General features: G+C 48.6%; 1 protein-coding gene across 2 annotated transcripts in view; it reads right to left on the minus strand.

Annotated features, from left to right (window-relative positions):
- Positions 1 to 10,528, minus strand: part of SMAD7 (SMAD family member 7) — a 54,253-nt gene extending 43,725 nt beyond the window's left edge. For both annotated transcript variants that reach the window (XM_083354872.1, XM_083354871.1), the window contains exons 1-2: positions 9,797 to 10,528; positions 7,947 to 8,000 (exon numbers count right to left, since the gene is read on the minus strand). In XM_083354872.1, coding sequence (XP_083210998.1) covers positions 7,947 to 8,000; positions 9,797 to 10,334 — 592 coding nt within the window. In that variant the 5' untranslated portion in view covers positions 10,335 to 10,528. The remainder of the gene's footprint in view (positions 1 to 7,946; positions 8,001 to 9,796) is intronic.
- Positions 10,529 to 12,119: the final 1,591 nt, after the last annotated feature.

Below are 12,119 nucleotides of genomic sequence, written 5' to 3' on the forward strand. Positions count from 1 at the left end.
AGTGACTTAAGACCGTTTTTCACATGACTATTGCTGCATCCCCATGATCAAAATTCAGACGCTTGGCAACTGACTCATATCTATGATGTTTACTGTGTCACAGGGTCATGTGGTTGATTGATTGATATAGACAGATAGAGATATGATAGAGATAAATAAGAGATATGATAATGACATATTATTATTATTTATTTATTATATTTTTATACCGCCCTTCTCCCGAAGGACTCAGGGCGGTGTACAGATTAGATAGAAGTAGGATTGATTGAGTAGGATAGATATGATAGATAAATGGTATAGAGATAATAGCTGGAGATGATAGAGATGATAGCTAGAGATGATAGAGATAGATAACTAGATAGATAGATAGATAGAGCATTCACAACTTCTGGAGGCAGGTTGTTTCACTGATTAATTGTCCTAGTATAAAAGACTTACTTACAAAGGCTGGTTTTACATATGCAACTTCACATGAAATCAATTAAGAATACTCTTCTGACTGCCTTGAACTCATGACTTGCATGGTTAAATCAGCTAAGATAGATCCTAATGACACAAAGAGGACTTTCACCTAAGTAGATCTATTAGATCTGGGTTGCAAGATCTGTAGATCACTAGACAGCAGCAAATAATAGAAGAGTTTTGTGTCCCCTGTTTTTTGACTGGAGTTTAGCAGCCTTACTCATGAGCAAACACCATGGTAGTTCAGCTTTTTATTTAAAAAAAAATCAGCTTTTGCATCTAAGTGAAACCAGGGAAAACACCCCAAACCATCAAAGTGGCAACAAGTGAAAGTGAAAACATGATATAACAGCATGACAACATTTCACCTGCCATGAGGAAAATCGAAATGCACAATAATGTGGAAATGCATGCACCAATTTACTGCTATCTCTTTGGACATCTGCACATCTTGTCGTAAAAAAAACCCCCTATTTTAATTGTGCACATTTGAATATTGTATTGAATATTAACCTGAGAGGTGAAGGCCTGTTTTGGTAATGAAAAATTGCCAAAACCACATCCATCCAATAATATTTTGACTTAATTCAATGAATTCCCTATCGGTTACAGCAAAGCAGGATTAAATTTAGCCAAGCACTTCCAATTTTAATGCTTTTCTTGCTTCCAGACGCAAAAGCAATCTCTAACCAAGAGAGATACAGATAGTCCTCAATTTAGTGACGGTTCAAAGTTATAATGACACTGAAAAAAGTGACTTTTTTTTTACACTCTGCATCCTTGTGATCATCCTTGTATCTGAAGATGATCCTGTTTAGACTCCACAGTTGCTAATATTAAACTACTTAAATTAAGTGTTACAGCTTTCTTAAAAGACAAGTCATCCCAATTAAGACTCTGTGTGTGTTTGTGTGTGTGAGAGAGTGTGTGTGTGTGTGTGTGTGTGAGAGAGAGAGAGAGAGAGAGAATGATGACAGATAATCTCATGCATACACAAAGTCACAAATGCATTTACAAATTTAAGACATCTGGACTTCAATTCCCAGAATTCCCCAGCCGGCATGCCGGCTAGGGAACTCTGGGAGTTGAAGTCCACACATCTTAAAATCCCTGAAATTGAGAAACACTGCTTTTTAAAGTTTGGAACTTCTGAGCTGAAGAGCGTAGCTGCAATGGGGTTCAAATATCTTGATTTGAAACTAGAACACATCTACAACTTTTCAGATTTACATGTTCATTTCCGACGCTCTGGAAACCTGTGCCTTCTTGGCCTGGTCTCTTTTTTTAAAAAAAAGCAAATCAAAAAGTCAGCTTTGATTTCTGAAACCCCGTCTGTGTCTAGACATATTTTAGCTTTTTTCCTGTTTACGAATGCAAAATTCATCCTCTCTTTGCCGCACATCAAGTGCCACCTTTGCTTCATATGGCTGATTAAACCCACACCATTTGGATGTAAGGGGTGCCTGGCCTAGTTAAAAATGTGTGAGCTAACACTGCTACAAGGCCTTGACGGAGAAAGCTAGCCTGGGCTCTTCCTCCATATGGTTAATAGTGCTCTATAAAAAGAGAAAACAGCTCCGGAAATGAACTCTGAATCTTCAAAAACATCAACCTGAATTCTTCCCATGCAGGGGAAGGGGGAAAAAAACCCTGCTCCTCTGAAATCATTTCTTTAGCAACCCACTTTGGGTTGCAAGCACCCTGGGGGATGGGGGGGGGGGGAGGAGAGAGAGACCCCCTTGCAAAATTTGCAAGAGAATAAAGACATACAATTTCCTTACTCACTCTCCTCACAATGGCCTTGATTAAACAGGAAGCATGATGAGAGTCAGAGGTTATAATAACCACCTGCAGTGACAGACTTATGAATTGTTTTTGTCTCCCATTCAGATCTCCCCTGCCAAATGGACTCTGAGGAAGAGAAGGGGAGTCTGTCCAGAGGCTCCTATGCCTTTTTTTATACTTCCGACTGGCTCTATTAATCACTTCCCATTAGCCGATATGCAGAACTTTTCCTTTCAAAAAAACAGCATTGTCAAAAGTTTGTGGTTTCTCTGACTGTTTACACACCATTCACTGCTGAATCAATATTGCTCTCCTAACGGAGATGCAGGGAGGGTTTTAAACACCTGCCTATAGTTCTATCCTAGCATCTTTGCCAAAAACAAAAGGGTTTTAAGAAAAGAATGGACAGTCACTTGTCTGAGATGGTATTAGGTTCTCCTGTTTGAGTGGGGAGGGGGCTGGATTGGAAGACCTCCAAGGTCCCTTTCTATTCTAATTCTAATTCTATTCTACTCTATTCCCATCATGATCCCCATGTTTCTATTCTATTCCTCATAATTCTATTCTATTCTGCTTCTATTCCATTCCATCTATTCTATTCTAATATTCTATTCTATTCCTCATAACTCTATTCTACTCTATTCTGTTTCTATTATTCTATTCTATTCCATTCTATTCCATTCTATTCCATTCCATTCCATTCCATTCCATTATTATTTCCTATTCCTATTCTATTCCTATCCTATTCTGCCATTTCCCCCCCCCCCCAGTGTGGCTGGTTACCGGCCACACTTTTCCAATGTCACAGAGACAGCTGTTGCTAAAAAAAATTTTTCCCTTAAAACCTCCAAAGTTTAACCACTTTTACTCATAAGCCTTGGACAACAAAGGTGGTTAACAAACAAGTACTGCAGAGCACAACGCCAGACCTGTCACTAGAAGGCAAAAAAAAACAACAACCATGAAACTGCATCTCACTTAGACGTTGGGCCATTAACATGGGAGGAAATTATCATGGAGAACGAAATGTGTTTGGAAGAGTTTGCGGTAACCAGGCTGGACACCATCAAAGCCGACACCAGCCAGAGCACAGAAAAACTCAAAGTAGTAGTAAAACTAATAAAAGAAGGAAGAGAAACTCAAAGAAGTAGTGCAAGATGGGAATATGTGGGGAGAGCTGGCCCATAGAATGGCCAAGGGTCAGACACCAACTTGAACGGATAAATCCTCATCATCCTCATCTGTAAACCAATATAACAGCTAACGGTGGGTCTATGAAGACAGGTTCAAATCCACCCTGAGCCAGCCCGTTCGTTCTCTGTCAGGCGAACTCTGTTTTTCCATGTTGAGACTGTGGGGCAAAACTAGAGGAGCACCAATGGAGTGATTTATCGAAGATGTAGTAGTAGTAGTAGTAATGATGATGATGGAAGGGACCTTGGAGGTCATCTAGTCCAACCCCCTGCGCAGGCAGGAAAGCCTATAGCATTTCAGACAAATGGATGTCCAGTCTCTTCTTAAAAACTTCCAGTGTTGGAGCATTCACCACTTCTGGAGGCAGGTAGTTCCACCGGTTAATCGTTCTGACTGTCTGGAAATTTCTCCTTATTTCTAGGTTGCTTCTCTCCTTGGTTAGTTCCCATCCGTTGCTTCTTGTCCTGCCTTCAGAATAGCTTGACTCCCTCTTCTTTGGGGCAGCCCCTGAGAAATTGGAACACTGCCATCATGTTCCTCCCCCCTCGCCCTTCTCTCCATTAATGATGTGAGAAGGTTATGCTTTTCTGTAATATTTTCATATTTCATATTCCAAGCACAAATGTTTGGGATTGCAAAGTTCCATAGCCGTCGACAGAAATAACATAGAAGAACTGGATCCAGATGCAATAAATCCAGGATGGGGTGAAGGCCTCTTGGGGTTCCAGGCAAGTCTCCTTACCCTACAGAGCTCATGGAAGTAAAGCTTGGATTATTCATTACCAAATTAGTTAGTTGCAGAAAGTATCATCTGATCTTAGATGGCAATCAGCGCAACGTAGATGGAGACATAAAGGAATCTGCTCAGATTTTTTTACCGGGAAGATTCACCCAGACCACATACCAGTAGTAGCTCAGCAAAAAGAGAAGCTGACCTTTGCATTCATTTGGTTTAAGCTGTGGTGTGAATCTCAGACAACCATGGTTTATGCAGTAAATCTTACTTTTAGCAAGCTATAATATATGAATCCAATCAGGAACGAGGTACCAAGAGTGCAGAATTAAAATTAGTATCCTTTGTCTCTCTCTCTCTCTGTCTCTCTCTCTCTCTCTCACACACACACACACACACAAATCTCCTCCCCAAATTATCATCCTCACAGCAGCCTTGTTGCTATAGCAAGCCAGAAATTCTTTGTGATCTACTATAAATCTCACAAGGAACTACTACCCTACCAAGAAGATCCAGACAGCCTTGTTGCTGTAGCAAGCCAGAAATTCTTTGTGATCTACTATAAATCTCACAAGGAACTACCACCCTACCAAGAAGATCCAGATCTTCCAATCCTTGAGACAGAGTTGCCTTGGATCAACTGCACCGCTTCTCCTGCCCCAAGTCACAACAGAAAGTTCACAAGGCCACAACAGAGTGCAGCAGACACACATCACAAACTTGTTTCAAGATCAGCGATCTTAATCAACTACTACAACTCTCCTTATCCACAGCCAACACTGCCAATGGCAAGGATGCTGGGAACTGTAGTCCGGCAGAAATCCTTCCCCCTTCCTTTATCTTTAAACCTCTCTCTAAACCTTTGGGCAGATGCTAGCCCACCAAAACTGTAATTGCTTGCACTGAATAAGGAATATGTTGAGAGCATTCTCATTTCACAAAGGGGGGGAGGAGAAGGAAACCACGGATAAATGGTAAAACTAATCCAGATCTCTTAAAACGGAGGGCTCTCTGCAATATGGAAATGTCACCACCAGCCATGAGATCAAGGTCACGAAGAAGGGCCGATCCATACAGTAGACAGAATTTTGTGGGACTCCATTCTGCAAAACTCAGGAGACTTTCTGTCGCTCACCAACAGAATCAATGCTACCCATTCACCTCCATTAGAGAAAATAAAGGGGTGGGAATAAGCTTGTTCCCCAAATCGAGGCATTCAAGATGGCTCCTTACAGCTGCCAAAATTATCACCCAGTACAGGAAGTCCTCAACTTACAACGAACAGTTCGTTTAGCGACCGTTCAAAGTTGCAACGGCCCTGATAAAAGCAACTTGTGGACCTTTTTCACACACTTAGGACTGTTGCAGCATTCCCCCCCCTTCCCCCAAGTTGCAAAATCAAAATTCAGATGCCGGGCAACTGACTCATATTTACGACGGTTGCAGTGTCCTGGGGGGTGGGGGTGGGTGGTCACCTGATCCCCTTTGGCGACTTTCCGACAAGCAAATTCAAGGGGGGAAGCCGGATTTATTTAACAGCCGTGTTGCTAACTGAACAAGTGCAGGGATTCGCTTAACAAATTTATTTATTTATTTATTTATTTATATTTTAATTCCATTTATATCCCGCCCTTCGTAAAATAGGGCAAAACTCACAAATGTCCCACTTAGCAAATATGGGCTAAGATCATAGATCGACGATCATAGATCGAGGATTACCTGTATTGAATAAAGGTAGCATTTTTCCTAATCCCCAATGTCAAGAACTGGGCTCTTCAAACTTGGCCCTTTTATGACTTGTGGACTTCAACTCCCAGAATTCCTCAGCCAGGCCCACAAGTCATGAGAGGGCCAAGTGTGAAGAGCCCTGGTCAAGAAGATTAGCTCATTCCTCGTTTCTCAGAAGGACGGACACATCAGCACAACCTTTTCAAGCTGCTTCATCTAACTCTCTAATCTTCCAACTTTCCTACTGGATAAAACTCGGCCAGTTCTCATATCCTTTGCGGGGTCCCTTATGCCAAGGAACTCACAGTGCAAAGAAGTATCAAGGCTAGGTCGCCAATGACTTTCAAGGGCAAGCTTAATCCGATCCCGGGAACAAAGCAACTATTGTCTTTTTTGGATGAGTAAGGATGGGAAAGGTAGGTGACAAGCGTTGAGTCTGTAAGAGGATCTTTCTAAGCCAACTTACCGCCTTCCCTAACATTAGGGTGTAATCAGCACAGGCAAACATCTCTGTAATCTCTATTTTTGCTCCATTAATTGTCAGAAGAAGAGATATGAAGTAGCGGCTTTGTGAAATTTCATTTCTCCTCCCTTTGACTGCATCCACATTTCTGGTTTGTTTTTTTCCTCCCCCCACCTCTCTTTTCCACAATGCCAGCCTATTTATCTAGCAGGGGGTGAGCCCGCCGCCCGCCAAGTTTACGCAGACAACCGCAAGCGCGCTTGGTGCCAGCCTCAAACGGGCTTCTACCTTGGCAGCTTGCCACTCAATTACAAGCAACAAGCCTTGCTAAAAACATCCGTGTGCCTCTTTGCATTTTAAAAAAAAAACACGCTTTATTTGGGCCCAGTGAGGTTTCAGCAAATGCACTTAACCTGAAATTTCACTTCTTCTAGGGCTAGCCTTCTTTTTTCTTTTTTTTGGAAAAAAAATTAAAACATTCCCAACGTTCCAGATATTATAAAAAAAAATTAAGTTGACAGGAAGCTACGAACTTTCATTAAGGGATTGTGAATTTTCTTTTTGCTTGGTTTTCCATAGGAAGTGTCTTGAAGATCCCAGCTGCAAGCAATCCTACAAAGTCACTTAACTTGGCAGGAGAACAATCTGAGCTTATGTCAAAGCAAAAACATCGTTGGATGTTTTTGCTCTGACCGCTTACTTCTAAGTAAACCGACACAAATCCTCTCATAGATGATTTGAATAATTCCTCCCCTCACCCACCCCCGCCCCCCACATGGTGCAGAAGGCTGAACTAGATGATCTTTTAAGGTCCCTTCCAACTGTAACAGGCCATATAAAAGTGCAGATACCCTATTGCATCTCAAGGGGAGACTCGGTTACCTAAAAAAAATAGTATCAGTTGGCAGCACCAAAGACACACCTATAAAAAAAACAACTTAATGTGCCTCTTAGTCTTTATAGATTTTGACTGCAATCCTATACATACAGACCCAGGCGTCGAGCCCTTTGAAAGAGGGATTTATTGCAGTAAACAGGAATCTACAAGAACAGCCCTGTGAAAAGAGCTCGGCCAACCCTTTCATTCAGGAGTCAAACTCACTTAACTTATCTGAAATGGGAAATCCTTCCGATTAACTAAGCAAGCCCCACAGCAAATTAAGAGCTAAAAAGAGCAAAATAACAGCAGCAATAGAGTCATAAAAAGAGCTCGGAATAAGGGAGGGCAATGACAGGAGAGAGAGAGAGAGAGAGAGCGAAGAAAGAAAAAGAGAGAAAGAGAGAGAGAAAGAGAGAAAAAGGAAGGAAGCGGAGGTCCCCTCCACTCAGTTAAGTTTCCACTGCAGCAAATTCAACTTTGAATTTTTCTCTCAATGTTAAAACTTTCCAGACCTTTCCTTTAACTTCTACCAGGAGAGACAGAGACAGAAAAGAAAGAAAGAAAGAAAGAAAGAAAGAAAGAAAGAAAGAAAGAAAGAAAGAAAGAAAGAAAGAAAGAGAGAAAGAAAGAGAGAAAGAAAGAAAGACAAGCTTCCCACCCAAAGGCTACTTTTACTTAGTTTAAAAATCAAGTCTACTCACCGGTGGGTTTGAGAAAATCCATGGGGTATCTGGAATAAGGAGGAGGGGGAGACTCTGCAAATCAGAAAAGCACAGAGAAAATAAAATCAGGGCCATGGGAAGAGGGGGGAGATAGGAACTTACGATAAGACGAGCGGCATTCTTGGAGCCACCGTGTTTGTCTTAGCCTGGCGCTGGGAGGGAGGGCAGTTTGGCAGCAACTGCCTTGATATTTCACTGCCAGATAAACAAAGGGGCCCTGACTGGCGCCAGCCTCTTGCGCTATCTCTGCTCCCGGAGCTGCTGTCTGGGCCGGCCGGGCTCCGGAGCCCCAGCGCTGGACATCACCCATTGATTCCAGCCCTCCCAAGAATCCCCACCGGCTTCCCCGCAAAAGGCCATTTAACACAAGACACTGGGTGGGGGGGGGAGTTAAGAGGGAGGGGAAAAACAGCGGGGGAGGCACCCAATACAGATGCATTGTTCTCCCCCTGCCTGCCTGCCTGCCCCCCCCTTGAAAAATCCGCCTGCACATAGTAACACCCAGCACGCTCCCCCCCCCCAAAAAAAAAGTTTGATAAAGGGGGAGGGGGAAGGGTGAGTTGGTGGGCTTAAGGCTTTTTGGGGTGGTTGTGTTTTTTTGGGGGGGGTCTTTTTGGGAGGGGGCAAGGGGGGGTAGGCAAGGCCGCCCACTAATGGGGTTTCAACCTACCCGGCCAAGTCTCTTTCCCTGAACATAATCCCCATTTAGAGAGAGAGAGAGAGAGGGAAAAATCCCTTTGCCATTGCAATCATGCTGGGGGGAGACTTTTCTTTCTCTCTCTCTCTCCCCCCCCCCCCTTTTTTTAGCCAATGTGGAAACTTAAGGCAACTTTGGCAAGGGGAGAAAAGCAAACAAGATTGCAGGCCTGGAAATTATGTGTTGGCTTTTATAGTTTTGAGGCAAAGAGGCCCGAGGTGGGCGGCAAGGCACGGAGAATGCAGGAGCCAGCCAAGGGTTGGGACGCTTTTATTTATTTATTTTTCTTTTTGCTAAAATGGCCTCAGATTTGTATGTTAAAGTAGAAAACCCTGGGATGGATTTTTTTTTCCCAAAAGCGTTCAGTTCAGAATTTTTTTCTTTTTAATTACACACCCTGGCTTTTTTTTTTTGCACAAAACACCGCAAGGCTGCCCGCCTGCCCCTAGTTGCATCACCGTTTTAAAAATAATTTACTGTCCAATTCGGAAACCTTTCTTTGCTGAAAAGAACCCCTGGCACACAAAAGCTGCAGCCTTCCTCCACTCCTCACCTCCTCCTCCTCACCAGGACCTTAAAAGGCAGGTGTCTACCTAGAGATACTCAATCTTCCGGGTCAGGGTTGTCGTCCCGAAGGTGCTTTTCCAAAAGCCAACTGGACCTTTTTCCTTTTTAATGCACAGACAAAAAAGCATCCAAACGGAAGCCAATTTTTTATTTTTTTTGCAAAGGTTGTCCAGTTCTGCCTTTGCAAAATTCGGCTTGGAATATCAAAAAAAAACTAAATTAAAAGCCTGTTTGGGGATAGGTTTAATTTTCTATTCCCCCACTTGCGAGAGGTTGGTGGGACACACACACACACACACACACACACACACACACACAGGATCGGCTGGGACAATACTCCCATCCCAGACTGGATCTTCTTAACCTAAGCTGGCCTTTCCCCCCCTCCTCCTTAAAACGACGCAGGTGCAAGAGTGGAGGCTCGTAGGATCCTCGATCCCAGGCCGGTCCCCCTGGATTCCTTCGGGCAGGGCTCCCCCAAGAGCCCCGGGAGGCAGGCAGCAGACGAGCCGGGGGTCCCTGCCCTGGCGCCCGGGAGCCGGAGGAAGGGCCGGGGCTCACCTACCCAGCTCGCAGAGTCGGCTGAGGTGGAAGGGGTTGCAGCAGGCCACGTCCAGCGGGGGCTTCCCGTGCGATTCACAGCCGCAGAGCCGCTTGAGCTCCGAGCCGGGGCGCAGGTCCGGCCATCGGAAGAGTTTGCAGAGCAGCAGCGGGAGCGAGTACCAGTGGTGGCCCAGCTTGGCGTCGGCCTTGGCGGGCAGCGGGAGGCAGGAGGTCCGGGCGCCCCCGCGGGACTCGACGGCGTGGAGCAGCGCCTCCAGCTGCCTCTCCTTCAGCCGCTTCAGCACCGAGTGGGCCAGCGCCTTCAGCTCGGCCTCCGAGGAGCCGCCGCCGCCGCCGCCGCCGCCGCCGGGCGCCCTGCCCGCCTTGCCCGCCTTGCCCAGGCAGCAGATCCGGCCGCTCCCGCCGCCGCCGCCGGGCCCATCGGGCCGTCCGTCGGCGGCGCCTTCCGCGGGCTCGCCGGGCGCGGCGCCTTCCTCCCCGCCGGCCGCCCGGCTCCGCCAGAGCCTCCGCAGCAGCGCCGCGCGTTTGGTCCGGAACATGCGGGACGAGGAGGAGGCGGCGGCGGCGGCGGCCCGGCTGCACAACGGGCACGTCGTCCGCAACTCATGAAGGAGCCGGGAGCCGAGTCCGGCGGGCGGCCAGGAGCAGAAGGCGGCGGCGGGGGGCGGCGGCTGCAGCGAGAGGCCGAGCGAGGCGCCCCGCGCGCCGCTTCTCGCCCCCGTCGTCCTCGCCCTCCGCGGGGCCGCGCCGGGGGCCGTCCGGGCGGCCGTCTAGGCCGAGGGCGGCGGGAGGCAGCGGCCGGGAGACGCGGGCATGCCAAGGCGGCTTCTCCGCCGCCGAGCCCGGGGCCGCCGGCCGGGCGCGCTTAGATCCGCGGCGGCGACGAGGATCCGGGCCGCTCGAGCCCCAACGAAGCCCGGACGGGGCGGGGCGGGAGAGGGCCGAGAGCGCCGGCGACGCCTCCGGAGGAGTCTTCGGGCTCCGTCCAGGCGCCCGGCGCCCCCCAAGCCAGCCAAGGAGCCGCGCGGAGCCCCCTCGGAGGGTCTGGTGGCCGGCGGGGCTGCGGGCGTCTGCGGGAGCTCCGCCGTCGGGCTCTGGCGGGGAGGGAGGGAGGGAGGCGGGCGGGCGCAGCGCTGCCTCCTCCTCCTCCTCCTCCTGCGGCGGAGGCTCCCTCGGGGGGCCCGGGCGCTTTGATCTCGCGGGCGGCCGCCGGACGGAGGGACGGAGGGAGAGAGAGAGGGAGGCCGGCGCTCGCTCCTCGGCTTCCTCGCCCGCAGACGGGAGGCCGGGCAGGCCAGGCTCCTCCGCCCCCGGCCCGCCCCCGGCCCGCCCCTCGACGCCTCCTCGCAGGCGGCCCCAGCAGGAGGAGGAGGAGGAGGAGGAGGAGGGCCGGCCGGGCGGAGCGGCAGCCCCGAGCAGCAGCGGCGGCCTCGCGGCTCCTCCGCAGTCCGGGCCAAGCTGCTGCCGCTGCCCCCCCCCGTCCGTGCAGGGCCTGGAGGGGGGAGGGGGAATCCAGCTCTCCCCCCTCGCCTGGCCCTCTTTCTGCCCCTCCCTCCCCGCAAAGGGGCTTTGCAACCCCCCCCCCCATTAAGCGGGCGACGCTTTGCCCTTCTCTCCGGCAGCCCCTCCTCTTGCTTGCCAGGGCCGGGGGGGTCATTACGGGGGGGCAGCTTTGCCAACTGCAGGGAGGGGGGGCTCCGGAGGGGAAGGGGGCGCCCCGGACGGCCCCAGCCGACCCCCCCCCGCCTCCCTCCTCCTCCTCCTCCTCCCCCCGCCCTGGTCACGTGTCCGTCTAGACACCCTGTCGCTCTTCCAGGGAAGAAGAAAAAAGCGAGCGAGCGAAGCCGCCCCCCTCCCCCTCCTGGCCATTCCTGGGAGGGGGGAGGAGGAGGAGGAGGAGGAGGAAAGCCGTCGGGGTGGGCGGGACTGAAGGGAGAAAGTCCCCGGGAGTTGAGGCACACGTAGTATGTTTAAATGTGTGTTATGTATGCATAAGCAAGCAGCTCATGTTTAATGTGTGTCCTTGTGTAAAAATGACAGTAAAGGTTAGCTACCTACCTATGTATCTGCTTCGCTACCTGTCATTATCACCAATCGGCTATCTGTCTACCTATCTGTGTATCATTATCCTCTATCATGTCTATCATCATCTATCATCTGTCTATCATGTCTACCTACCTATCTATTTTTCTATCTACTTCTCTATCTGTCATTATCATCTATCGTGTCTATCTGCCTTGTCTACCTATCGTCAGCTATCAGCTATGTCTGTCTACCTACCTATCATTATGATTTGTCTATCATGTCTATATCATCATCTATCA

This window comes from Vipera ursinii (assembly GCF_947247035.1).
Source record: "Vipera ursinii genome assembly, chromosome: 2".
Lineage (NCBI taxonomy): Eukaryota > Metazoa > Chordata > Lepidosauria > Squamata > Viperidae > Vipera > Vipera ursinii.